Source organism: Hippichthys cyanospilos, chromosome 14 (assembly GCF_059441005.1).
Source record: "Hippichthys cyanospilos isolate Australia breed blue-spotted pipefish chromosome 14, RoL_Hcya_1.0, whole genome shotgun sequence".
NCBI classification, from domain to species: domain Eukaryota; kingdom Metazoa; phylum Chordata; class Actinopteri; order Syngnathiformes; family Syngnathidae; genus Hippichthys; species Hippichthys cyanospilos.
The window spans coordinates 15,940,001-15,967,152 of NC_142382.1; the positions used below are offsets into that span (position 1 = coordinate 15,940,001).

Here is a 27,152-nt window from a genome sequence, read left to right on the forward strand (position 1 = left end):
AGTAGGGGGAGATCACTGTACATTCTTTTTCCTCCCACTACATTTACAGTATAACAAAAGTGCACGTTCAAATACATTCTATAGATCAACATCTGTATAGAGCATGTATGTTGCAGTCACATGATGATACAGCAAATAAGGATAAAAAATTGGAATATTAAAAATTGTAAAATGGTTTAATTTCCCCACTACTACGTAGTGATCAATTTGTGAAACCTATACACTGTCTCTGTGGCAATTTTTTGGCACTTTTAATTGTGACTTGTGTGACCCACTGTGTGCTGCACATGCTCACGTTCTGACTTACCTATCAAGTAACTTATCATCTTTAGCCGAAATATGTACAGTATATGCCTTTCCATTAATTAATCCCACCACTTTAGTGCTACCTGAACCTAAACTCTCACTTTCCACCCATCCATCCATTGTCTATAGCTGCTTATCCTTACTTCTGAAATACAAAATAATAAGCAGCATTGTGTCATCAAAGATCCTTCATCCATAGCATGTTTACGCTGCTCTTCACCAAAACAATGACATATTGCATTTGTCTGTTTTTGCCCAATATTTCTTCATTTTGCCCAGGGGTTTGAGAAGATAAGCTTTTCAAATCCTCTATAAATTACAGCTTCTTCACAGCCGTGACATCCCCAGCAGAGCCTGAATCTTATCACTCCACAGCGGCATGACGAGCTCTTCATTTTAGATCTCTGGAGTGAAAGCATTTTTGTTTCTAACCTTGGGGCCCCGCTGCTCACCAGCAAAAAAAGGAAGTGGGCCTTACTGAACTACTGCTGCGTTTGTGTGTGCCTGTGTTCACTGATGCAAGTGGGTTAAATGTGCAGTCCTAATTTCCTCTTAATTAATCACGAATAGGAAAAAGACAAAACTACAATCAGAGGGTCTAAATAATAGTGTATGCTGATTTTTGCTACGTTACATAACATGAGTATGGTTCTTGGCTGGCCTGTTTTTATACATCATTAAATTTACTGCAATCCACTTGTTTCCACTCATGGCACTTAAAATAAAATAAAGAAAAATGAACATGTAGTGACGGCGAAATCACATTCTTCACAGCGTGCTTGTAAATAGTTGTATGTAATGTATTTCTCCATTTTCTCCTCGATTTTTTTCCCTCATTTTTAACCCCCATGCTGGGGGAGTCGACTTTTACCCGCAACTCAAAACAGACCAATTTGTTCCACGTACCCGTGTTTGAGTAATGTTAATTTGAATGTGAAATAAGTAATATCATGTCATTTACAATGCCAAAAATGATGATGTAGACCTCTAATTAGATATAGTTTGCATCCGTTTAAGCATGTTTGGACTTTCCAAAAGTACTTTTGTCAAGCGCCTCCTTATTGCCTCTTTGTTGTCAATAATGAGGCTGTGTGGATACTTTTTATGACGGACTTTGGCGGATTATGAAAAGGAAAAGACGACTTTTCTCCTTCAGCCCTTGGACGTGTTCTTGAACAAGCAGGCATGAATGTTGGCGGGTAGGGGGTGAAAAAGCGAAGGGCACCCTTGTACATGGAGATATGCGGTAGTTATATAAAATTAAATGTTGCACTTTATTTGCTTTGTTGTGCTTATTGTGATGCTTTTGAGAGTAAAGAGAGAAAAAAAACAGAATTAAGGGATCAAAAGATCATTGGGGAAGAGTGGCTAATAAGATGGAAGATAACTTAAATGGGGCATTTGGCGCGTTAGGTGACTGAGTGTAAACTGTGGCAGATTGCAGCTCCTGAATGAATATGCTTAATTGGTTGTGGGCAAAAAAATGACTGTTTTCCTTTGTTGTCCTTTTAACAGAAATGAAAAAGTTACTTTTTAAAACTGTTAAAATGTTCATCAAGTCACCTTATGTTAACACAAAAAAACAATTCTCTTATACAAAGAGGGTGAAAATGGATGACCTTCATTTTAACTCCAAAGGGGTTTTGTTCCCTCACTCTCTTCAAAATTACTCAATTGTGTACAACATGCAAAGCTGTAACTTTAAAACAAGACAACACTAAATGTCTTTCTAATGACTTTATTAATTAAAAAAATGACTACAATACATTACATTTCAGTAAATATAATTATAATGCGGAATGGAACTTAAATTGCAGAGTATGAAAATGTGTGTCTTGCTTTAAATGCCTAAACCAATGCTAAGCTACAATATTTTTCTTGTTTAGTTTCTTAAATCAAAGGAAATTGTCTTGGTCTTACTTTGAATATCATTCTAAATCATATTTTCATTTTATGAGGAAAAAATATAACTGTTTGTCTTGAAGACATAATTCTTTGATTAAGGATTTTTTTTTTTGCTGCACAATAAAATGAACAATGTAGTCTTCCATCCATTCATTTCCCAGAACCACTTATCCTCACAAGGGTCGCAGGCTTGCTGGCGCCTATCCGATCTGAATCCGGGCAGTAGACAGCAGGGCACCCTGAACTGGTTACCATCACACAGAGACAAACACAATCACACACCCAATCACATTTAAGGACAGCCGGATTGCCCGGAGAGACCCCACACGGGCTTGGGGAGAACATACAAACTCAACACAGGAAGGCCACAGCGAGGTGGATTTCAACTTGGGTCCCTGAATTATGAGGCGGGCCTGCTAAGCACTGCCTCACATAGCCGCCAACTAGATTTAGTCATTTTAATAACAATACATTTCTAATTATAAGCCTTTTTAGTCTCTTTAAAATTTAATTTTTGCAATATATTCATGCAAGTCTAGTTTTCCTTATACTTGGAGATTATTAATTTATCAAGAAAATGAAGCATTAGTTTAGGTAAAACTTGGGACTCATTTTTTTTTTTTTTTCCCCAGCAATAATATAGTGACCAATGACCAGTATGTTAATCAACATCCATTCAGCCATTTTCTATACCACAGTATCATCATATGGGTTACTGCTCGGATGGCGCCTATCTCAGCTGGCCAATTGGTGGGTTAAAACCTGTAATGGTTGCCAACCAGTCACAGGGCACATATATACAAATGATATTTCACGTCTTCAATTAGCATTAGCATTAGAAGTCTTCAATTAACATTCCAGGATTAGAATGCCTTAGAAGGCCATTTTAGTGTCATCTTAACACAAAAAAGTCAAAGGAAGCATTGGTTGAATGAACCATACCAATTTATAGAGTTCACAACAACAGTTTCATCTAGTTTGAAAATTGCTCTTGGCAGACAGCAGCTCCTGTGAATTGAATCCTACACAGCACGGGGAACGAGCAGGAATAGGAAGTGATGCTACCGGCAACAAAAGTACGGTAAATGTGCCGAATGGCTAGCTCAGCTTAAGGCTAGCAAGCTACTGATACCATCAATCTTGCTGGCCAATGTTCACTGACAATAAAAAAAAAAAAAAAAAAAAACTATTTCACCTGAGGTTGTGTGGTTCCAGCAAGGTGAGGAATAGTTCCATGCTTTGTTTGACAGAAATGTGGCGAAATGACAACATGCCTGACCCAACCTTTGAGATTGATGAACTACAGCTGATTCCAGCTGACTGTGATGTGATATAATATATGTTGTTCTAACTACAATCATATTAGCGTTGGGCGTGGTCTGGCTGTGGCTAAACAATAATCTAAAGCCTCTTTGAGGTCTTCACTTTTCTCTGTTATTTTTTTTGTTTTGTTTTACATCAGCATTTACTTAATCTTTATTATAATAAAGAATATAATCTGTTATTGATCAGATAGAATTTTTTTATCTACTACTTTTGCATTTTCAGGTGTAACGAGTAAAATTACTTCTCATACTGTATATGAGGTAAAATTTCCTATTTTAAAAACCAGTCTGATGCATTACAAGCGACGGTTGAAGCTCATCGATTATTTGACGAGTAATGATGAACAAGAACAATTTTGTCCGTCTTGATTTTCATTTAATTGATTTTTCATTCATTTTCATTTCATCTAAGTCAGACGGCAGAACATGGTAAAAAAACAACAACAAAAAAAACTATGAACATGCTGGAGACATAATGCGGTTTCAGGAGACAATAAATTCACCGTAAACTACAAGAAGGCTTTATTACATTATTACTCTTACTTTATTACTAAATGATTTCTAAAGTCGCCCAGATGTGCCAAAACGCAAGAAACACAAGGTATTATTAACAATTATTATATGTGTGTGTGTGTGTGTGTGTGTGTGTGTGTGTGTGTGTGTGTGTGTGTATATATATATATATATATATATATATATATATATATATATATATATATATATATATCCCATGGTATTGTAAGTATTTTTATCAGATCCTATTTTGCAATATCTTATATGACGTGAAATAGTCATTCATCAAATGCATGTCAACTCCACATGAAAAGATGACAAAAGTAGATGGTATTTTGGATTGGTTTTGAATGGTTGCAGTTGGATAATTTATGATTGTCTTTAATATGATAATTTAATTGGCCTTTTATTTTATTTATTTTTTTTCATATGCAGCATCTTCACTTGTCAAAACAATTTTGTGGCTTCATTTCCTTTGGGAAATGTTCAAAATGAGTCAAGGTGAATATAAATGATGACTGATCCCTGCTCTAATCAAAAACATATCCCTACCTGCTTAATCTTTAAAACCGTTACAGAATTCAGCATATTGTGGTAATGGTGGTCATAAAGACGAGTGTTGACATTATAGCTTTGCTTGAGATGAGCTTTATTTCAGAACTTCAATAGCAAACAATAACCACCATCTTGTACACATGAGTGACAACAAGGCCAAGCCCGAACCACAACACAAGACTCAAACCACAGTGGCTGGATGAAAATCAATGTGTTCCGAACAATAATAAATACACACATAATAGCTACTACTACTGAGATGTAAGTACAGTACAACCACCTTTAATAGTAAACATGTCATTCTTATCTATTTGCAAAATGCTGTTCAGGATACCTTGAATTCCACTGCCAGCTCCCTGCGATGCTACCAACGCACCAATGGAAATTCGATGTTTATAATGTTTTTAATACTGCTTCCAAAGTCTAAGTCACAAGCACTCAGACAGCTCTAAATGAAAAAGGACCGATGAAAATCAATGCAGATAGTGTGTGTGTGTGTGTGTGTGTGTGTATGGCGGGGGGGGGGGGGGGGCATGGCAGGAAATCCTGCTAGAAAGAATCATCACCACACAATGCTTCTTACAATTAGTCAAGGTCCACACTCTCTCAAATAAGTAGTTTATACAACACATTTGGGCAAATGAAGACATTTTTTCGAGACCCTCTATGGCTGAACAAGGACTCCTTCTACATGCACTAAAAATTTTGCAGACTTGCCATTTATGACATAAATTGTGTTTTTGTCAAGTTGAATTTCAAGAACAACTAAATGTTCTCCCCAGGTTGGCTCGCATACATCTCTTTACTACTTCTCCTTTCGGCTTTTCCCTTCAGGGATCACCACAGTGAATCTTCAACAAAAGCAAAAGTCAGAGGCCTAAATAATTCATTGACAAAATTGATTATATGTTCATTTGAGCCAGCAAAAGGTTGCTCCTGCACTACACAATTTTGTGTTTTGGAAATAGCAACCAGCAACAAATCTGCAAACTTTAGTGTTTTTGAAGACTTCTGGACACTCAAATAGGGTTGAGCGCAACAACAAAAGAACCCACAAAAAAAAAAGCAGTTTTCAGAACAACCATTTGTTCATATTGCTTTGAGACAAAAATTTAAGCAGTGTACGTTTAGGAGCCAAAAGTTGTAAACAGACTTGCTCGTGAATAAACAATATACTTGACAAATGTATTATGGTTTGAAAAAAATCGCTGATGCCTTGGTGTCTTCCCGGAGTGCCTCGCAATCTGTGACAGTGATCATAAAAGAGTTGTCATCATACTTTTCCCCAAGTCCAGGAGGGATCAAGGAAAATGTCTACACTGGGTTCAAGCATGTAATTGGCAGGGATTTACAGTAAAAGTGTCACCAAAGACACCGATATGTGTTCTCTCCATTTCCTTGGGGGAAATAGACCAACAGCTGAAAATCTAGACCAGTGATTGCAGCATCTGTGCAGGTCCATTTATCGTCTGCTTTCACAGCAGAAAACATGCAAGCCACTATGTAGCATGGGTGCCGGGTTTAATGTTTTTAAGTTCAAATACAGAAGTAGTTTTCTTCAATATATTATTATTTTTCATGGAGTGAAAGTGCAGGGATGGTAATGCAACAAAAATTCTTTGCCGGTTGCCAAAAGTAAGTCGAAGAAGGGCAAAGACCGATAGGAATTAGGATCTATTGTTTCAGTATTAAAATGCCTCAGCACACAAAACAATGGCCGACGTGAAAGAAAACCCATTTTGGACATAAACTAACAGGTAGCAAGTAGACATTAAATCTTCAAACGAAAACTGTGACTTCAACGTTTAAAGCTTAGCAATATGGGATTCACTAGCTGTACTGTACTGTAGTGAAAGCTATCGTACAATAAATACTACTTTTCGATTTACTGCTTTTTTTCTCCACACTTTGAAGCTTCTACATTTCAGCCAACGTATAAGCTGTTCAACATGGAGTTTGTAAATTGAACCATGATGAAATTTCATGCCTCATTTTCATGACAACATCCTCTTTTAAAAATGTACTGTATGTATCGGGTGCCCAACCCATTCAATTAGCCTCTATTGGCTATCGATTGTATTACTTTTTGTCGACTTTGTGTTCGGCCTTCTTGTGGCGCGTGCATGTTCTCCTGAGTCCACTTGCGTTTATTCTGGGTACTTCCTCCCACATGCCAAAAACATACACGGCAGATGTATTGGACAATCACAATTGCCCTTAGATGTGATCGTGAGTGTGAATGCTTGTTTGTCTCTGTGTGGCTGGCAACGACAACGATTTCAGGGTGTCCTCCGCCCACTGTCAGAAGACAGTTGGTATAGGCGCCAGCAAGCAGTGACCCTAGTGAGGATAGGCGGCCATAGAAAACGAACAGATGGATGAATGAAGCAGATATAATATCAAACAGCCCTGCTCTACAAAACAACATAGCCAAACAAGAGTTTGTGACGATCTAAGCTGTGATAATATCACAGCCTAAACCAGTTGAATTTATCGGGATAGCGGCCGCTTGACAATGGAAGATCTATATCAAGCCTAGCTGCAAAGTCATAGGTGGACAGTTTGTGATGACACTATATCCCAAACTCATAATGGGATTCTCCCAGACACATTTTAAAATAGGTAGTTGATAAACTATTTGCATTGCTTCTTAATACTTTAAAAATGAATAGCTCATTAGCGAGCTCTGTAGGAGCTTCAGCATGATCCTCATCATTGGAATCAGGTGTGTTGCAAAGAGGAATGCACGACACAGGCACTGGTGTACTAAAGTTGGACACTATTTAGGCTTTAAAGGGTTAAAGAGCTACTCAACCCCCGAACTACACTCCTGCATCATCCCTCACTAAACTCTGAAAACAGCACTCAACAGGGGCATTGCCTGGAGGAAGATTGAGCTTGCATTTACATTGTAGTGATATTCCAACTCTCTAACGAGGTGAGTACAAGGCAGAGCGATTTATGTCACGATTGCCAAGTGACGTTGGCAGTCTCTGCTGGTCCACTGAGAGGATAAAAAAACCAAACTGTGTTCATCAATGTCCTCAATGTTCAACCTGAAGATCAATTTTTTTTCCCTCCAAATTATATATATATATATATATATATATATATATATATATATATATATATATATATATATATATATATATATATATATATATATATATATATATATTTATACAGTATTATATTGATTGGCTTGGCTGACTGTGACAACATTGTGATGCTTTTTGCATTTAGTTTTGCATACACTGTACATACAGGTGTTTTCGAATCATTTCAGCTGACAATGTTGGATATCAATGTATCACTGGTGAGAAAAAAACGGCAATGTTTCAAATTCAAGTTCTCCGTTTAGTTTTAATGTTTCCAATGCTTAGTAATAAATTGCAGTCGTTAGGAAGAAAACGTCCCAATTTAGCTTTAAAATTGAAGTACCCTCCTAACTGCATCTTTGTTAAATTGATAACAGTTCCTTCAGTATCACTGCTCCCCTCTCACCGATTCTCTCTATTGTGCCCTTGTCTCACACATCCCTCAATGTAGTGTGTTCCCCTGGCATTACTTTTTACTGTCAAATTTACAACTATACCAATTTATCCTTCACTTAGTTTCAGAATATTCAAATTCTTTAGCTATTGTTACTCACCAGCTGAAAAAAAGAATGTCAGTCAAGTTAAAACAAAACAAACAAACAAAAAAAAAACACAGCGTTGTTTAGATTTAATGCTGCTTACACTGAGAGGTAAAGTTGATCCAGTAGTAGACCATCGTTACAACCTTGCTTCCAGAAGGATCTTCAAAAGTAAAAGTGTTCCTAGGTCGTTAGTGTCATACATTACGTGTTATCCCACATTTTAATTTGAAGTATTGTCCGGCTTTCCAAAAACATTTGACTGTGTGACGAAAATACAGTGGCTTGACCGGCAGTGGATTCTCCGCATGTCTCATTGCACTACTGAGCCTACAAGCTAACAAAAAAAAAAAAAAAAAAAAATCTTATCCCATTGTTTACTGCCCCCTAAATTTGTCTATCCTGCCTGGTTCATTTTACTCTTTGAAAAGAGAAGCGATGACTACTGCAAGCCTAAGTAGGCTTGTAGTATCTTGAAGGTGAAATAGCATAATGTACGTTTTGAGTCATTTCACAGCTGCTGACAGAGAGTGATGATGGTCACCGGCCAACTTGGCTGATTGGTGCTTACATGGGGTCCCTGTTGGTGGTAGTGGTGGTGGGGTACTACTACATTACTTTGACAGATGAACGGTGACTAATTAGAGTATATCATATTAATTGGTCGGAAAAAGGTTCAGAGCCAGCAGACTTTTTTTTTTTTTCACCTGTGAGGAGAATTTCCACATGCTGATGAGGACTTGGAGTTGTGAAGCACCAATCAGAAATAATTACAGTCATCTTAAAAATGGTGGTGTGCATTATGGATTTTTAATCATCCGTTTTTATTGTATCCTATTGTATGTGTTGCCTTGTAACCAAATCTGCGTACTTGCATGGCGCTGTGCCCTATGCATTCAATTATGAGCATGGTATGAGCATGGTATTCTTATTAAATTACTTGCATTGGCTGTATTAAAAATAGCGGTGTATACTTCAATTATAATCATCTTAGTGTTACATAAAATCATTCCTATATCTCAATGGGAAAATTCACATCGGCTCGTCAGTCAGATGTTTGCACAGTCATTTTATTTCACACCTTAAGTGAAAATGTGCTGCGCTACAATTCCCCTTGGTTAATTTAAGGAGAGTACTTTTGAAGTAATTACTTCAAATAAACTGTTCTCCAGTACACCCTGACATGCGGGGGAATATTCAAAAATGAAGGAAATTAGGCCTTCATAAAATGAATGTCATGCTATATATATCCCTGGCTAAAATTATCTCTTGGTCTGATAAGTCTAATGTATTACAGAAAGTTTTAGATGTGCTGTAAAATGAGTCGGTGGCTTATATTCTACAAAATCATAAAAGAAGTACGAACATTTGGAGGAAAAGTGGGAGAAAAACAAATGTGGCTATATATTTTTACATACTACACAGCTGCTTGAATGACTGCTATGTTGTGGCCATTGGTGATTAACATGCAGTCTCAGATCCTTACTGCTTTAGTTGTCAGCTCTACTAATGAAGTACACTAAAATCTTTACTGCTGCAGTCTTTTATAGGACATCTGAAAGGGCATCATTCAAAGTGTTATGAAGCCCTGACTTCACTGTATCACACTTCACTGATGGCAACAGTTTAGTCAGTTCCATCCCTTCCTGTGAATCTTGCAAGAAATTCCAAATGAGAAGTTTTATTTTTCTAAATGTTACTTGGCACATTTTCATCCAGTCTTTACAAGTTACAACTGAAACTTTTACGTGCTTATAGTTATATGTCCTTATAATGTCTCATACAATATGACGGCACAAGGATGGCGAAGTGGTTGAATGGCCGTAGCCCAAATTCAAGTGAGTGGAATACTTGTGTTTTATATTCCATATGTGCATGTGTGTGCGCACATACTGTACATGTATGTGGATATGTGTGAGTGTCTTTGGTGTATGCAAATGACCACTTTATAATAAAATAGGGTAAAAACCCCTTGGGTTGATGTAAAGGTCGTAATTCTTTTAAGTGCAGAATGTCTTTACACCCCCCCCCCCCAAAAAAAAAAAAAAAAAAAGAAAGAAAGAAAAAAAATCCCCATTCACACCACAGGAAAGGGGATCATCATTCCAAAATGTATATACATGGCTAATCCAGGGGCTTTTAACTGCTGGGCTGTGGGTAGATACTCGGCTGTTTTGTACCGTAGTAAAGTACTGAAGAAGGAGGATGTTTTTCTTCTTTGTTTTATTGATGTGGGACACAGGAATGGAGTAGTGTTGTGTCTGCCACAAATCATTTGTTCAAACTTGGATTTACATGATCAGGATTTTGGCCTCAATCACGCAGCAATTAGCGAGTTTTTTTTTTCTCTCTTATTTTTCTATTTGCAATCCATCCAACCTATTCAGTCAATATGTTTTACTGTACACTTGACCCCCTCTATTTGTGAAGGATTGAGACTGCCCAAATATTCACATAATTGACCCCTGTCAATCAGAAAAAAATTCTGACTTTCAATACAGAGAAATCTTGGATTACTAACCATGGCAACGCACAAAGAAATCTAGGATTATTGACCATGGCAGGACAAAAGGCCCCTGGAGTGCATGAAATAATGTGTTTTTTTTTTTTGTTTTTTTTTGATAGAGTTGATCATGATACCACTGATAGAAAAATTATGAAATTATAAGCGTTCATTGATTTTGTATGAAATACAAAATATCCGCCGATCTGATACAGCCAATCAGAAATGTAAAGTCCAATTAAAACTGAATAAAATCATTCATTTTGATGATTGGTTCATTTCTATAGTTAATTTGAACTCAGCACCAAGGAGATTGTGGCTCGCGCAGGTTACGGGCACAAACCAACTAAAACCAGGAAATAAAGAAAATGCCTTCCTACATAGCCTTTAGGTTTACTGTGATCGGAAATGAGTTAAGACCTGTTTATTTTGCCCCCAACAATTTTGGCAGCAGCACAAAACCCTACAGATAAGATGGCACTTCGATTAGTGAGAATTCAATAAGTCACTGTTTTTTTTTTTCCACCCCAAAAAATTGTGCATTGTCAACAAGGAAAATTGGATGCCGTTACAAAATGCTACAAAATGTAAAGGCATTCAGGAAATGAGATTTCTTTGGAAGCATAGTCCACATGATTTAATTTATTGTTGTTTGGAGAGCATGGGATTTGTAAAAGTCATAACCAAATTAGAGCCTCTAACAGTGTAACTAACCATGATATATTTCACTGAACTTGAATTAGATGGGTGGACATTTTCTTACTCAATGGCAATGTGAGACTGGTTTTGTAAAGGGATTCTCAAACAGGAACCCCTTTGAGAAAGCATATTTTCCAAAGTTCCCCATTGCAAAAGATTTCGTGAACAAACAATAAAACAAAACAAACAAACAAAAAAAAACATTTTGGCGAACATAAGTGCCCTTTTTATTCAGCATTTATTCATATTCAAATTGACAACAAGTATATTTGTTACTTTTCAGCAATACTAAGGTTTAGAAAATAAAAATTTGCACACCTCCTTATAACAAACCGGGTCAATTTTTCCCCAAAAGGTTGCTGCCGATTATTTAGTCAAAAACAGCATTATAAAACAAAACGCCACCTTAGCTTTTATGGCTTCATTGCCTCGTGAGCAATTGTAGACACAAAATGCATTTCCACAAATTTAAGCATTATTCCATTTATAAAAACATATTAAACTTGTTGAATCGATTGCTTTATTGAGTCACAATTTAATATGAATTTTAATATAAAATTTATAATAAAAAAATCCTAGATGTTATCATGGTTTCTATCTATGTAGTCAGACAGCGACCAGCAAAAGAGTTCTTTAATTGACTTGTGTCAGTACAGTTGTCACTCATTTATATTGTAAATTAATAGAAAAGAAAACACACCAAACATAATTCAGATAATTCTCATATGCAAAAATGATAAATCTAACTACATTTACAGTATACGAATTGTGTGGATTAAATGAGTCATACAACAAAAGACATTTGTTTGAATACAAAATTATTAATTAGATGCAAAACAGTTACATATACTAACATTTAGAAAAAGGAAAAACTTAGCACAACCATAAATGCTAACTAGCTGAACACATTCAAGGCAACATTATACAACATACTGAAGGTAAAAACCCACATTAAGGTAAAAACCTACATTAGCGAGCATGTTATCTACAGTCACAAATTGGACCAACAAACAACTCATTTTGGCCATAGTAGCATAAATGGCAACATTCCAATGAAGAAAACACAAATCACAGACACTCGTGGGCCAGGTCTCACAAAGAGAAGGAACAATGCGTGTGCGCACTGACAGCCACTGCTCCCCACCACAAAATGCATTATCAACAGCGTCCAGAGGTGGCGTTAAAAAACAAAGACTAAGCCAAACAAGGCTCACATCTGTAACTGGTAAAAGATAAACTGAATATGTTCCAAAACACCCAAATTATTTAATGGACCCCCTGCAGTCGAAAAAGAGACCCTGGGGGTCGGGGGACCCCACTGTGAGAACCACTGGTTTAATACTGTGCATCAGAACACAAATTGAGTTTTTGATAACCTCTTGCAAGTGTGAGTTACAACTGAAGATGAGTGTCATTGAGGTGCATTTTGTCCTCCAATATGTTGAACATGGAATATTCAAGACTCTAACCGAGATAACCCACTGATTAATAAGGAATACGTTTTTGTACGACAATACCACTTGCGTTGAAATGTATCACAATAGGCAGTCATAGCTGGAGACAAACAGAAAAAGAATTATTCAAAATGATACACTACAATCCTCGTTGGCACTGGCCAGTTGCAACTTATCACACTATAAAAATGCTGGGCTTTGGCTGAGCAATAAGTAGAACAACTCAAAGAGAGACTCCAAGAGTCACAGGGATGATAGTTGTAGTACAGGGGTGCACACACTTTTCCAGCATGCGAGCTACTTATAAAATGACCAAGTCAAAATGATCTACCTACTATAAATTTGCAAAACATATATTTATTTATAAAAATATTGAGAATTCTTTATATGAACCATATATGTTGGTGTACCTTGCATAACTACATGAATCCATATTGCTCAATACAACTCTGTGCATTTTTTTTTCATTACCTTACTCTGATGACTTGCACTGAATGGAATCAGCCAGGGATGTATAGTCCGGACAGTAGCTGCTGACAGCCAGCCTCAAGCACACTTCCAAATGATCATCAGTCATGGTGGAACGGTACTTGGACTTAATGATCCTCATGTGGGAAAAGGCTGACTCACATAAATAAGTGGAGCCGAATAATGCAGTCAAGGAGGTTGCACATTTTCTCATGTTGGGGTACTTTTCCTCTGTGAGTAAGTTCCAAAATTGTCCATGAGCTCTGGACTTCAGCTCAATGTCGGCTTGTAGTGTCAAAATCTCATCCTCCACTCCAGATGAGTTCAGGTGAAACAGTGTTGCAATTTTTGATGCAAGTGAAACAACCTCAGCATCTTCCCGAAAAGGGTAGCACATGAATGTAGCAACAGGCTCAAGTAAAGCAAAGTCTTGAAAACGTTTGTCAAACTCTGATAAGCAATTGTCAATCTGTTTTGTGTAGCGTACACTGTCAAATTGCACACATGACTTCCCCTGCATCTCCAGCTCTGATGTGAGGTTCTGGAAGTTTGCCAAATTCTGGTGCTGGAGCTTTGAGGAGAGATGTTGCATTTTTCGTTTGAAAGCATTAACTGAGCTTATCATATTGATCACAGTTTTGTCTTTTCCTTGCAGCTCCAGATTAAGGTCATTCAGCATGTTGGTCAGATCGGTTAAAAATGCCAAGTCCAGCAGCCACTGGTCGTCACTTAGTTGGTTATATTCTGCATGTTTAGCTTCACAGAAAAAAACCTTAATCTCCGGACAGAGGTCTCGAAATCTTTGCAGGAATTTCCCTCGACTAAGCCACCTGACATCAGTGTGCAGCAATAACTCAGAGTGGTCACCATCAGCGTTATCCAGATGTGCACGGAATAGACGTCTTTGAAGAGATCTGGCGCGAATAGAACAGGCGATCTTCGTTGTCACATCCATTATTTCTTTCATGTTGAGCATTTTTGCGCATAACGCTTGTTGGTGTACTATGCAGTGGTAATTAAGGAAGTCTGGGAAAGCATCGTCCTCCCTGCACTTGGCAATAAACCCATTCGAGCGGCCAACCATCGCAGGCGCTCCGTCCGTGGTGATGGACACCATTTTGTACACTGGGAGCTGGGTTTTCTCAATAAAGTTTTTAAAAGACTGAAATATGTCTTCTACTCGCGTGTGTTCTTTCATGGGCAGGATTGTTAACAGCTCCTCTCTTGTGCTCATATCAGTAAACACCATCCGAATAAAAATGCACAACTGGGCTGTGTCACTCACGTCTGTAGACTCGTCCAACTGCAGAGAGAAACACTCGCAATCTGTGATGTCCTTCCAAAGTTGCTTAGTCAAATCCTTAGCCATGGCTTCACTGCGTCGTGTAACTGTAGTTCTTGATAGCTGGAGAGCTCTTATCGAAGATAGTATTTCAGTTTTGTTTTTAAAGTCTTTGAACAGCGAGTCAGCTGCTTCAACAAATGCCTCTTTTACCATTTCTCCGTCTTGGAAGGATTTCTTGTTCTTAACGATTAAGTGACTCACCCGAAACGAAGCTTCGGTGGCTGCCACCTCCCATTCCGTATGGAAATGGTACGTTTTTGGCTTTTTACTAGGTCCAGCTCCCTCACTCATTTTTATATCCTTACGTTTAGAATAAATAAATTAGAGGCTAACTCACTAGCTTGCGAGAACGCGCCGTTATGTGCGCATGTGCAGTGACCCCTCTGTCAGAAAAGGTCAGATTGGTCAGACCGACCTCCCCCCATATGCCAATAAAGTAACAAATTTCAGAGTGAAGACGGATCATAGGCTGACGTCTACGTTTTAATGCCATGCGATCGACCCACAGTACCTTCGCGATCGACCGGTAGATCGCGATCGACGTATTGGGCATACAGTATGTCCACTGTGTCTCTGGAGCTTTCTGAGTAAATATGGCCACTAATCTCTTGTAGGTCAGTGTTTCAATATGTAGTGTGGACCTGTCTTGAGAAAGCAAACATAAGTCACCTTTAGAATGTTTACCAATAAGGCACACTGTGCTTATCCGTCATGTTTATACTATGCAGCGCACAGTAATCCCGGGAGCTCATGAAGGATATGTAGCACGTTTACTGGGCATTTTTTTAGCAAGCTAAATGAGTCTATTTTAATGCATGCAGATCAAATTTCAAATCATGAAAAGCATCAAATTTGATCATAGGTGCTGAACACGTTGCATATGTCCTAAACTGCTTATCTGACCATTTAGTTTGTGCAGTTCAATAAATTGAGTTTATATATATATATATATATATATATATATATATATATATATATATATATATATATATATATATATATATATATATATATCATTTTAAATTAATCAATTAATAATAATTATTTTATTATTGGTAAAATAAATTACTATCATTAATGATAAATAATATATTTATTTCATCGTAATAAATATTAATTTTACATTATTTTCAGTAGGAAAGTATTTGACTCTTCAATAAAGCGGTTTATTACATTTTTAAAAATGTAATAATTTTGAAATTTGTCAAAATGTGTTTTGTGTCTACAGTTGCTTGCTAATAAGGTAATGAAGCAAGAAAGCTAAAGTGCCATATTAGTTTATAATGCTTTTTGACTAAATAATTTGCAGCATTAGGTGTGCAATTTTCAATTTTTAATTTCTAAACTTCAGTATAGTTGGAAAGTAATAAATATATTCAAATTGAATCTGTTGGAAAATTAAAAAAAGGGCTTTTTTTCCCCACAAACATTCACTATGGGGTTCCTTGGAAAATTCACTTTCTAAAAGGGATCCCTGACTGCAAAATGTTTTAGTACTGTACTGTACATAAAGATGTGTCTACTGTACAGTATATGCTGACTTCAGAGGCTGTAGTAAACCCAGACATCATTGATGCCAACAACTACTCTATTGCTAGATTTGACATGACAAAGCTGTCGACATAATCAATGGCTGCACCAGTGACATTTGCCAGAAGTCCTTGCAATTCCCTCACATGGCATGCTATTTTCAGGGAAAAACGGATATAGTTCGGAGTTTGACAAGTCACGTTGCTCTCTGTGAATCACATCTACCTCAGGCACCTTTCATTCCAAATGTTGCTTTTATTTGTTTGTGTTTAATGTAGAATTGCTTTGATAGTGCAAAAAAAAATATTTGCCTTCCCCCAACGGCCTTGGCTATTTCAGTCATAAAGTTAATGCATAGGACTCTTTAAAGTATGTTGTAAAAGCTCCTGAAGGTGCATGATGTATATTGTACTGCTTTATGAGGACATGAATAGCACGGGGCTCAATATGAGATCAAATTTATTGCAATATGAAATTAGATGAGGAGGGTGATATGTATTTTATATTTTATTGTGTTCATCTATGTGTGCTAAAATAAATAAAGGCATGAAAAAAATAGCCTGAGGCCGTATAGTGCTACTTTGTGAACACTCATGTATCAACTTACATGAGAAATTACCTTCCAGTTCCAGTCACATTCATCTGCCCCTTTCTCCTGTACGGTCATGCTGTATACCAGTGGTATTTATAGATACAAACGGTTATATACACGGGAAGAGCAAAGCCCCCAGGTATTGCAAGATGTGTGAATGGCTGATGTGTACGATAGATTTCACAAACGGATACAATAGAGAATTGCTTTTGTATGTTTTTGGATAGATTTACCAAACTGTGAACAACTCATACAAAAAATTGACATTCACCGTGTGCATTAACCGGCAATATTGCAATATTGCATTAACCAATGAAGTCTGATTCACTGTGAATGGCTAACCTCTTGTACTTTTTCAAAAAGAATTTGTTTAGTCCAATGAAAAATTCATTTTGATCAAAGAATGAATGGAATGAGCAATTTCTCGACACAATACAATGTCCAAAGCACTTTGCAAAACCTCATCTTCTTTTATCTGAAAATGCATCAACGGTATTGAACCTGAGTGTACAGTGCATTGATGCAGCAGCCTCAAACTCATAAAGTGTTTTCATTTTTACTCAAATAATAGCTTGTTTTATTCAAGGATCCCTGGCCAATGGTAGAATCCAAGCTGTGTGTGTGTGTGTGTGTGTGTTGTTGTTTTTTTTTTTTTTGATTTTGTTATTCCAATCATTTCATCCACATTGTCTCATGCAACCAATCGAGCCCTAAATAATGTGAGTTAATCCCCAGTCCGGCATCCAAGTTTTCAAAGGTCTTTCATGTGCTGCTAGGATTCCATGAGAGGTCAACAACAAGGTATTATAAAGTGTTGATATGTTGCCTAGCTATGGGGTTTATTGAATGACTATTCCTATACACGCAAAAACACTTCCATGTGTGCAGTTCAAAGACGGCACACTTTTCACGAGGCATATGCCTCACCTACATATAGGTAAATACATCACGCAGATTGAGACGTAAATGTTGCCATACAAACATTCCTCTGTGACAATAAACATTATGATATCCTATGACCCGACCCGTTTTGACTGTACCAAAAATTCAGATTTGACATTTGTTTGTAATGGGCCCTTCACGTCTCAATTCGATTAAACAACAATTCCTGCACACTTCATTTATTTAGGAAGTGAGCTATTACAGTTGTGGGCTCCAGTGTGGAATGAGATACAGCAGTGGGAATCCAGGACTACTGTGCTCATTTTTTAACACTTCATGCAAAGTTTTCTTTGTTCCTTTGTCTTGAAAGCAATTTTCACCTTCCAACATGTATTTTACATTCCACATAAGGTATGTCAAATAATGCTATCATCCACAGTAAATACCTACTGTAAAAAGTAATGTGATTACTGAAATGCATTACTTTTTTCTGTAATGCAGTAGTGTAATGCATTACACACGCATGGATTGTAATATTTGACTCGGTACAAATGAGAGTAACTAACCTGGCCGGCCGAACTTCAATTTGAATATAAACATTATTATTAACATTAACAATAGTAACGATGAAATTGTGGAACGCACTGTCTGCTTAAAGCATAATCAATGCATCAATATGCTGGGAAGCTAAGTGAAAGGGATTAAAATACAAAAAATAATAGCATAACCAATGCATCACTATGCTGTAAAGCTAAATATTAAAGGGATTAAAATACAAAAAAATGTTTACAATACAATAAAGATGAATCTGAATTTGTTTAATACAGCCTTAAGACAGCCTTCCACTGAATGTATAATGAGCGTATTGGGCTACATTATAATGTCAAATCCATATTTCCAGTTTCTGTATGTTGGTGAGAATAATATAAAAAATAAACTAGTAGCAGTGCAATGCCTTACATTTCATATACAGTCATAGTATAATGAAATAAACCCTTGAAATACTTTGAAATGACAGTAATAAGTAATCAATAATGCATTAAAGCTTTGAAGTAACTTTCCCAACACTGGTGAAGACACATAAAATGTATGCATTTGAACACAGACATGGGAGCGTCCCACTTCTGTGAGCTCGCCCTCAATGAATAGTGAATACAGAATTGCCTCTGATACACGAATTGTGCATAAACAATGGACACAAGCAGTGTCTTTACGCTGTATTTACCCCAAAGTTTGTGGCAAAGTCTTTGCAGCTCCAATTGTGTCATCCACTTTTCAGCATTTCCCAAAGCAACATCAGATTCAACATTTCACCATTGACCTTAGATTAGCAAAAGAGTATTTGATTTGTCGTTTGAGAGTTCAGACACTTCTTGTAACCAAAATGCTGTAACGTTGTAATTGACACCGCCTGATTACGGGTACATCTTTACCCCCATTAAAAAAAACAAAAACAAAAAAAAAAAAAAAAAACAACAGCACTTGAGACAAAATTACAAGTCACTGCTAAAATCCTCTTGCCGTAATTAGGACAAAACACATTGCAAAATGTCACCCTTTGTTCCACCCTTGAAGACTTTTCAAGACATCATTGAAGATGTCAGTAGGGCAAAAAGATAGTGAGACCTTGCACGTGAAAGTGGTTCCCTTTTGCATGTGATGCCTGACGCCCGATAATAAGAAAAACTCCATTTGCACCATTGACTTTAATGAGCAGGCGCCATCCATGTCTACCCCTGCGGGACTACTCTAGTTTCCTCACTTGAGAATCTCTCGGTTCTCTCACTTCTCCATTCTGCATGAAGATGTTACCAATTTAATGTTAGTTAGATGGAAGAATGAAAGATTTTTAGTTGGATATAAAAAACAGAAACAGAAGTGATGGTAATTACTCTATATCCATCTCATTTGTATATTTTACCTTACACTGAAATAGAGCTGATGTTTACATCAGTAAATAAACAAAAAAAATCATGGTTTTTAGTGGTTTAATTCTCTGATGATGAGTTTTGGACAAAATAATTGAAAGAGACTTCTTTTTACTTCGATTGTTTGTGTACAAATAGTTCTCAGGAATGATTGACTACTCATCAACTGGGAAATTAAACTAAGCAGGTCTTACTTTTTGCTGCCTATATAAGATAAATTATGTGAGCCGGTTTCCCAACTGACAAGTGCAAATTGTCGTTATACATTTTGAACTAAAACGGACATGACAGTAAAAACAAAGTTGCTCACATTATACAATTTTAGAATTTTCAAATTACGTGTAGATTTTAAAGTAAAAACTAACTCCACCTTCTAATAAAACAAAAAAACCTGTGGTGTGTGCAAAAACATTTGACACTTTTCTCAAGTGTGGCATATGTAAAAGATTAACATGACATCTTAAATGGACTGGATCTAGGATAGTGACAATACAAATTTACGAGAATTACTGTGGCCGTAGCGGCAGCACATGTTCTAATCTGGGGAAGCACATGAACATGTGAGTCTTTGTTGCAGTGCAGATAAAGAAAACAATATTGGTATGCTGCAAAGTATGTTAATGCTGTTTGATTAGATGAAAGCTATTATGGGGAGAAAACACATCCATTTATTATTGTTTGTCTTTCACAGTTTATTTTGCATGTGTTTAGCATGTATTGCATTGTCTTTCACAGTGTCAATAAGCTTGGCACGCATACATGGATACGGATAACAGACTTTGGACATATGGTAACAGGCAAAATGATTTTTTTTTACAATACACAATACATTGCTAGATGAAGATAGCTTGTGTTATAAAAAATATTCAGAGTGGGGGTGGCTCTTTGTCAGTCAAAGTTTGACATCTAAGGCATTGTTTAAAATATTTGCTAATTGAGCGGGGTTAAATATTGTCATTCTTGTGTAGGAGCTGTGATTGCTACATGGCCACTTAACTCATGAAAATGGCTGACTGCTGGCGGTTTGCATCGTATGCGAAGCTTAAACCCGGCTGCCAGCCTCAGAGGAGTTGAAAAAGGAACTGCTTCAATTTATTCTTAGAGAAACTCCTCAGTTGAATTTTGCTTTGTTCGATGGAAAACTAGCTTTATCAGCGTGAGCATTTACACACACTACAAATACGTTTCTGTGGCTATGCATTGGCCAATCTGTCTCAGAGTGCTCGTTGGGCGCCCCCAGCATCATGCGGTGTCAACATGGAGGTAGACTTGAAAAGAAAAAGAGAGGGTAATTTTCCCCTAAAGGAACCAGTGCGTCATGTTACCTTAGCCCTCCCCAAGTGCAATCGTCTCCGAAAAAAATCCAAATCGTAATGTAGTTTGACTCATATTTCATCTGAGTTTATGCAGTTCGCTACTGAAGTCGATACTTCATTGCTACCTTTTGCCACTTTTAGCACCTGCGCTTGGCTAAAGTCCCACACTCTTTTTTTTGTGTGTGTTTAAATTATTCTGCACAGGTTAAATCCATTATACTATTTTATTCGATCTCTTCTTCTGTCTAGCTTCTGATGTTAAATGAAATGCACTCCTACCCAGAACATTTCAATTTCTTAGGTGGATTTTGGTACCCCCAAGTATTTAGTTTTTTTGAGGAGAATAAACAGCAAAGTCCAACTTGAATAGACATAAAATATGTAACGATACACCCCAAACCCGAAGGGGGGAAACAGAGCCAGCAGGAGAACGTCGGGGTCTGAGAAAGTAGCAACTAAAAAAGACTATGACATAAAGAATGGAAACATAACACAAATACTCATAGACTGCTAAGCATAGCATAGTAGCTAAGCATACACGGAGACTATAAGCTAAGATGATACCATTAGATGTAGTATAACCCGACAACGTCCTCCTGCTCCAGCCGCACTTAATTACATTTGAATCAGGTATACCGGATGAGGGTTAGAAGGAAAACAGGCTGGATAGGGGCGCTCGAGGACAGAATTTGAGCACATCTGCTTTAGAGCATAGGTCTCGAACTCTAGTCCTCGTGGGCCACAAGCCTGTATGTTTTCAATGCTTTTGTATTAAACACGCCTGATTCAAATTATTAGCTCGTCAGCAAGCTCTGCAAGAGCTTGAAAATGAGCCTAATTATTTAAATCAGGTGTGTTTAGGAGAGCAACATAGAAAATATGCAGGATTGTGGCCCTTGAGGACTGGAGTTTGAGATGTATGCATTATAGGCTGCTTGTTTGTTCCCATTTGTACACATGCTGTACCTAAACTTTGAGAATCACTGCTCTACTGAATGACATGCAGGCGGAAAAATATGCCAATGGACGTTAATTCCTGGCACTGACATGAACATTTAATTGTGCTTTTGGTTAAAACCCCCATCATCAGACTTAACTTTGTTACAAACTTTTTAAGTCCAAGAGGGCGGAAAAATGCTGGAAGGTTACCTGTCAAAAAGTTGCTGTGGCTTCTTTAATTTTCTGCTGAATGCAATGAGGTTAGCAAAACACGCAATCCCAGCCTCTTGTTAGAAGGGGCACTTGTCAGGTGCTATTATGAGCAGCAGTTATCGGGTCAAACACTAAGCCTGCTGCGGGCTAAATGAGTGTGCATGGTGGGACGAGAAGGCACACACCTCTCGTGGTGAATTGCTTTTTGTGTTTTTTTTTTTTTGTGTGTGTCTCTTTTGTCATGCAACAATCGAGAGTAGACAGCCGCACATACTGCTCATCATCAAGTTCTGACAACCTTTAGCAGAACTGCAGCATGAAAATAGTCTTTGAAGAAGTTTCCCACTGCACTTTGATTGAGGAGGAATGAGTCACAGTGAGACAAGAGCATCCGGATAGAAAGAGATGGTTGAGAATTTGGATGAAACTTTTTACATGGGGGAAAATATTCAAATCATACCTAGTCATAAAGTTAGGAAAACAGAAGTGCACTGACTACAAATTTATTACTGGAGACTCATGTAAAGGACATTGCAGGTCATATTGCTTATTATCTAACAAATAGATATTTATACATGCTCTTTTTTATTTTAATAGAAATTAGTGCGCTGCAAGGGGTACAAATCACCTAAACTCCAAAATAATACCCATCCACCCTTTCTCATGTGATTATTGGATTACAGAGTCCTAAAGAGTCTACTTTCATGTCAGATTGCAGTGGATACACCAAAACATTTAAAATGTGCATTCTTTATTAATAAATCCTTAAAGAAACAATTGCAACCAAATCCATCAGTAGGATTCAAATTTTCTCCATGTTAAAACTTTGAACTACTTGTCAGGTCATATCAGATCTATTATACCATTACTAATGTTGGTAATATTACTATATTATTTTTCACAGTTGGTTCTCAACTGGTAAACTTAAATACTTTAAAACATAGTCATTTCCTAAGATAAGTTTTGTTTGATTATATCCTGTGATGTCACGTTGTTTATCTAGTTTCTTAATGACTCGTCAGATTTTAACTGGATTTTTGTTTTATTAACCTTCAACTTTTAGGCTGGTTCAGAGTTGTTTGGCTGTCAAACCTTTCATTTGTTAGAAATGGTGGCAACATTTAAGGACCTATAGTTTTCAAAGTGCCTTCTATTATGAGATAATGTCTCGTTTAATAATTGAAAAACATCCACATCATAGTAAATTTGTCTAGTAATAAAATTTATAGTCCATTTATCCCTAAACATCGTAAATATGCCACTTTGAGAGCATCTCCCCTCACAGCCATTACTTTCACTGGATTGATGGCTTGTTGCCAGACAAAATATTGTCTTTTCTATTAGTGGTGCTCAATAAGTGGAAAAAGTAGACTAGAGGCACAAAGCTTCAGACAGCACCATTTTAAAAGAAAATGCTGCAGAACAAAAGCTTTTCTTTCTTTATGGCAAGCAATATAAAAGCATCCCTATACCACACATTGGTAAACTGTTAGAAGGAGTCAAGTGATTTGCTGTATCTGCAGGATTTAAAATGAGTGAAATACAGAACATTTTTGGGTCATTGTAGCCCAGTACACAGCAGTCTTGCTTCCCGGCTCATGGAAGCGGTTGATCACATTCCCTTTAGATTCAAAGCAGGAGTGATGCATGTATGGTCTCCGTGGCGGGATAATAAAAGTCTATAGGAGTCCATGCAGGAGATTGACATATGCAAAGTGCTTTATAAGAAGATCTCCACTTGCTATCTATGTTAATAAAATACAGCACAGCATTTTGCACAGCTAACATTTTAAGTGAAACGACAGAAAATACATATAATGTATATACATATATCCACTATTTCTGCTGTGGATCTCAGCTCTGTCTTTGTCTGTCAAACTATAATTTTTCGCGCTGCATCAAAAATAAAGGCATTACTGTCAACTGTCCTAATACTTTCGTAGGGGAGTACATATAAATGTTTCAAGTGGAGAGACAAGAACGCTAAGAGTGCAATAATTCTTGGGAAACTAGCAACCCCTAAAGGCCATGTTTTGTTGTTGTTATTTATCTAGCCTTGAGTGCCCATATTGCGTAACATTGGCCTTAAAACATGGTACCGCACACCATATAAACTGCCTGGATAAAGGCTAGCAATTTTCCCACCTACTTGCAACATAAGTGCTTCTTTTTTAAAAGATGAAGCACAAGCAAATAATGGTAACTGAGTTTCGATTGGCATAACAACATGTTTTCAAAGTGTGACTAAAAATTGTGGTTAAGGAATCCCATTGTAGGATAAAAAGAAGGTCTTAAAGTTAACCTGCATTTTGAAGGAGTTGACCTATCCTAGCAGACTCTGAACATGTCTCCCAGAAAGTGATGAAACTGTGAATTTCTTAAATGCATTATTTTTATTTTATCTTTAAAGAAACCTATCATGAAAAGGCAACTTTTGACATGAAGCTTTTACCCATGTTACAATAGTAATTTCTCATGCTAAACACTCATAAAAGTGATATGTTTCTTCATGAATGTATTTAAAAGCATCCCTTGCTTATTCTGCACTGTCACGCCAACATTGCCTGAGCAGATAAATATGACGAGAAAAACTTACGACAGAACAAATTCGTACCGCTCATGCATGGACCTTAATCTCCCGTGCAAGAGTACGCACACGCCGACATTATTGGTTAGTCGATGTTTAGTTTCGTTTTGGTTCTGGAGTTGTGGAGGAGAGATTTTGCACAGAGTCAACCGAGTTTTAATGTCAGTGAAATGGTTGGATGAATTTTTTGTGACCGGTGACATTAAATGACATCATAAAGGAGGTATAACCGGCACATGGTGAGAAGCGTGGCTCACTACTGAGACCTTTTACTTCCTGGTTAGAAATGTTAGTGCCATAAACTTCATATTTAATAAAAAATTAAACTGCTAATGTGCCAAATTACATATTATGCCTATGTTTAACTGTTGGAAAATGTTAGAAAAATATCATGATCTGGGTTCTTTAATATACGTATAATCTAGGGACTATTCCACATTCCAAAAACATCCATTTTGATTAGCCATTTATCCTCACTAGGGTCGCAGGCCTGTTGGTGTCTATCCCAGTCATCTTTATCGCAGAGCACACAGACAAACAACCACACTTAAGGGCAATTTGGCATGTCCAATATACCTGGAATGTGGAAAAACATTGTTTTTTTTGGGTGTGTCCCAAAAAAAAAGATGATTTTTGAGGCACGAGGATCCCACCTAACACCAGCAAATTCTGTCAGCTTTGATGGAAGCGTCATGGAAAGCCAAGTGTTAGTCGGATCTGATCCACGTTGCATTTGTAACATGGAAGATCCCATATAGTCATGACCTCATTTTCATGCAAAATCTTAGGGTGTGTGTCGTTTGGATTAGAGCCCGTGTTTGATCTCAGTAAAAGTTCAGTCACTTTTCACTAAGGTGTGAGAGCTCTGTGATTTACTTATTGATTTTGCAGGTGCTAAATGTCTCTGCCTTGGCAGAAGTCTGCATTCTCCACATTCTCTTGTCTCCCATTGATTTTTGATACAACTCCATTCGTCAAGGTTTATGAGCTCCCTTTCAAAAATGTACATATGTAGTCACACACAATGTGGGACACTTTGGTTAGGTTCCTTCACTTTAATTAGGCCAGTAGTGGGACAAAACACATTTTTTTCCTATGGTTCAAACATGCAACTTTACCCATAACAATCTTTCAATGCAGATAATCCAGGACACACTCCTTTGCTTAAATTCGGGTTGTGTCAGTTTATCAATGCCCATATTTCTAGTGTTTGTGGTGTTTATCTTTCTTGGAATACATTGAGTTGGACGCGTGGCCATGCAATAAATATGATATTCACTTGTTCTTCTCTGCTCAGCCTTCCATATGGCACAATGAATAAAACTCCTCCTCTTATGAAAGCCACACTTCACCATCATTTGCTTGACAACTGTCATCTGTCCGCTCTCCCACCATTCTGAGAGCTGAAATACACAGTCAGTTGTTGTTGCTAGCACGCAAGCCCTTATAAATAATTCAAGTTTTGTGGATTGTGAAAACATGTACCAAAAACAATGGAGAAGCCATAGCTTGCTGATTTGACTGCCAAATTAACGTCATATCATTACACATTAAAGAAGGTCTCAGTTCATAACCTGCTCTCATTCTTTGAATCCATTTTACTCTTTCATGAACGTCAGCTCAAAGTTGACATTGATTGTCCTTGACATTTTCCTGAAGTTTTGAATAGACTGGAAGCTTTTCATTCCAACATGATTGAAAGCACAGTAAAATGGTTAGTTGCCAAAGTTTATAACCCATAGCTCCAGCTTGGTTCATGATAAAAAAAAAAATACAGGTTATAATCTATGTCAATCAGAAGATGACAAATTAATTGAACCTTGATTTTCTCTGTCACAATGTTATAAAACAGCAGCTACACTTTAAAATAATTCAGGTGTTGGCTGACACTTAAAAGGATCTCAGGAAATAGCTGACTTCCTTAGCTTAACATTTTTTGTATTATGAGCTCACAAAGAAACCTATTCTGTGTTTGCTACTTGATTGGAAGGATAAACTGTCATTTTGCAACAACTGAGTCTTGCTGGTATTTTACGAAATATATTTGTGGGGTATAGAGAATTAACGTAAAGCCTCAAATAGTGCCGTTATTGTTTGCTTTTAACTGCCTTTTCTTTTTATTATTTACTGTCGGTGGGTAAATTGGTGCTTCAAGTTGTCTAATCTGATATTCTTTTTTTTTTTCAATAATGCTGTGAGAGACATTAACTGGAATTCAATTCTAATTTAAAATAAGTTGACATTCAAGGTGATATTACATAGTGGACCCCACATACGCATAGTTCAGTACACACATTCACCTATCTCATTTTATTATATATATATATATATATATATATATATATATATATATATATATATATATATATATATATATATATATATATATATATATATACACACAATACAATGGAATGGTCATCAGTTATATAAGGATTCTTGCTATTTGTAAGCT

The 27,152-nt window shown here is 37.0% G+C and overlaps 2 protein-coding genes across 3 annotated transcripts in view; one reads left to right on the plus strand and one right to left on the minus strand.

The window, feature by feature from the left end:
- Window positions 1-27,152, plus strand: part of LOC148413155 (leucine-rich repeat and fibronectin type-III domain-containing protein 2) — a 143,983-nt gene that overhangs the window by 9,706 nt on the left and 107,125 nt on the right. The window lies entirely within an intron of this gene.
- LOC148413156 (general transcription factor II-I repeat domain-containing protein 2A-like) lies at window positions 13,370-15,001 on the minus strand. Its single transcript, XM_088433658.1, has one exon. The coding sequence runs from the start codon at window positions 14,999-15,001 to the stop codon at window positions 13,370-13,372; it is 1,632 nt and encodes a 543-aa protein (XP_088289784.1).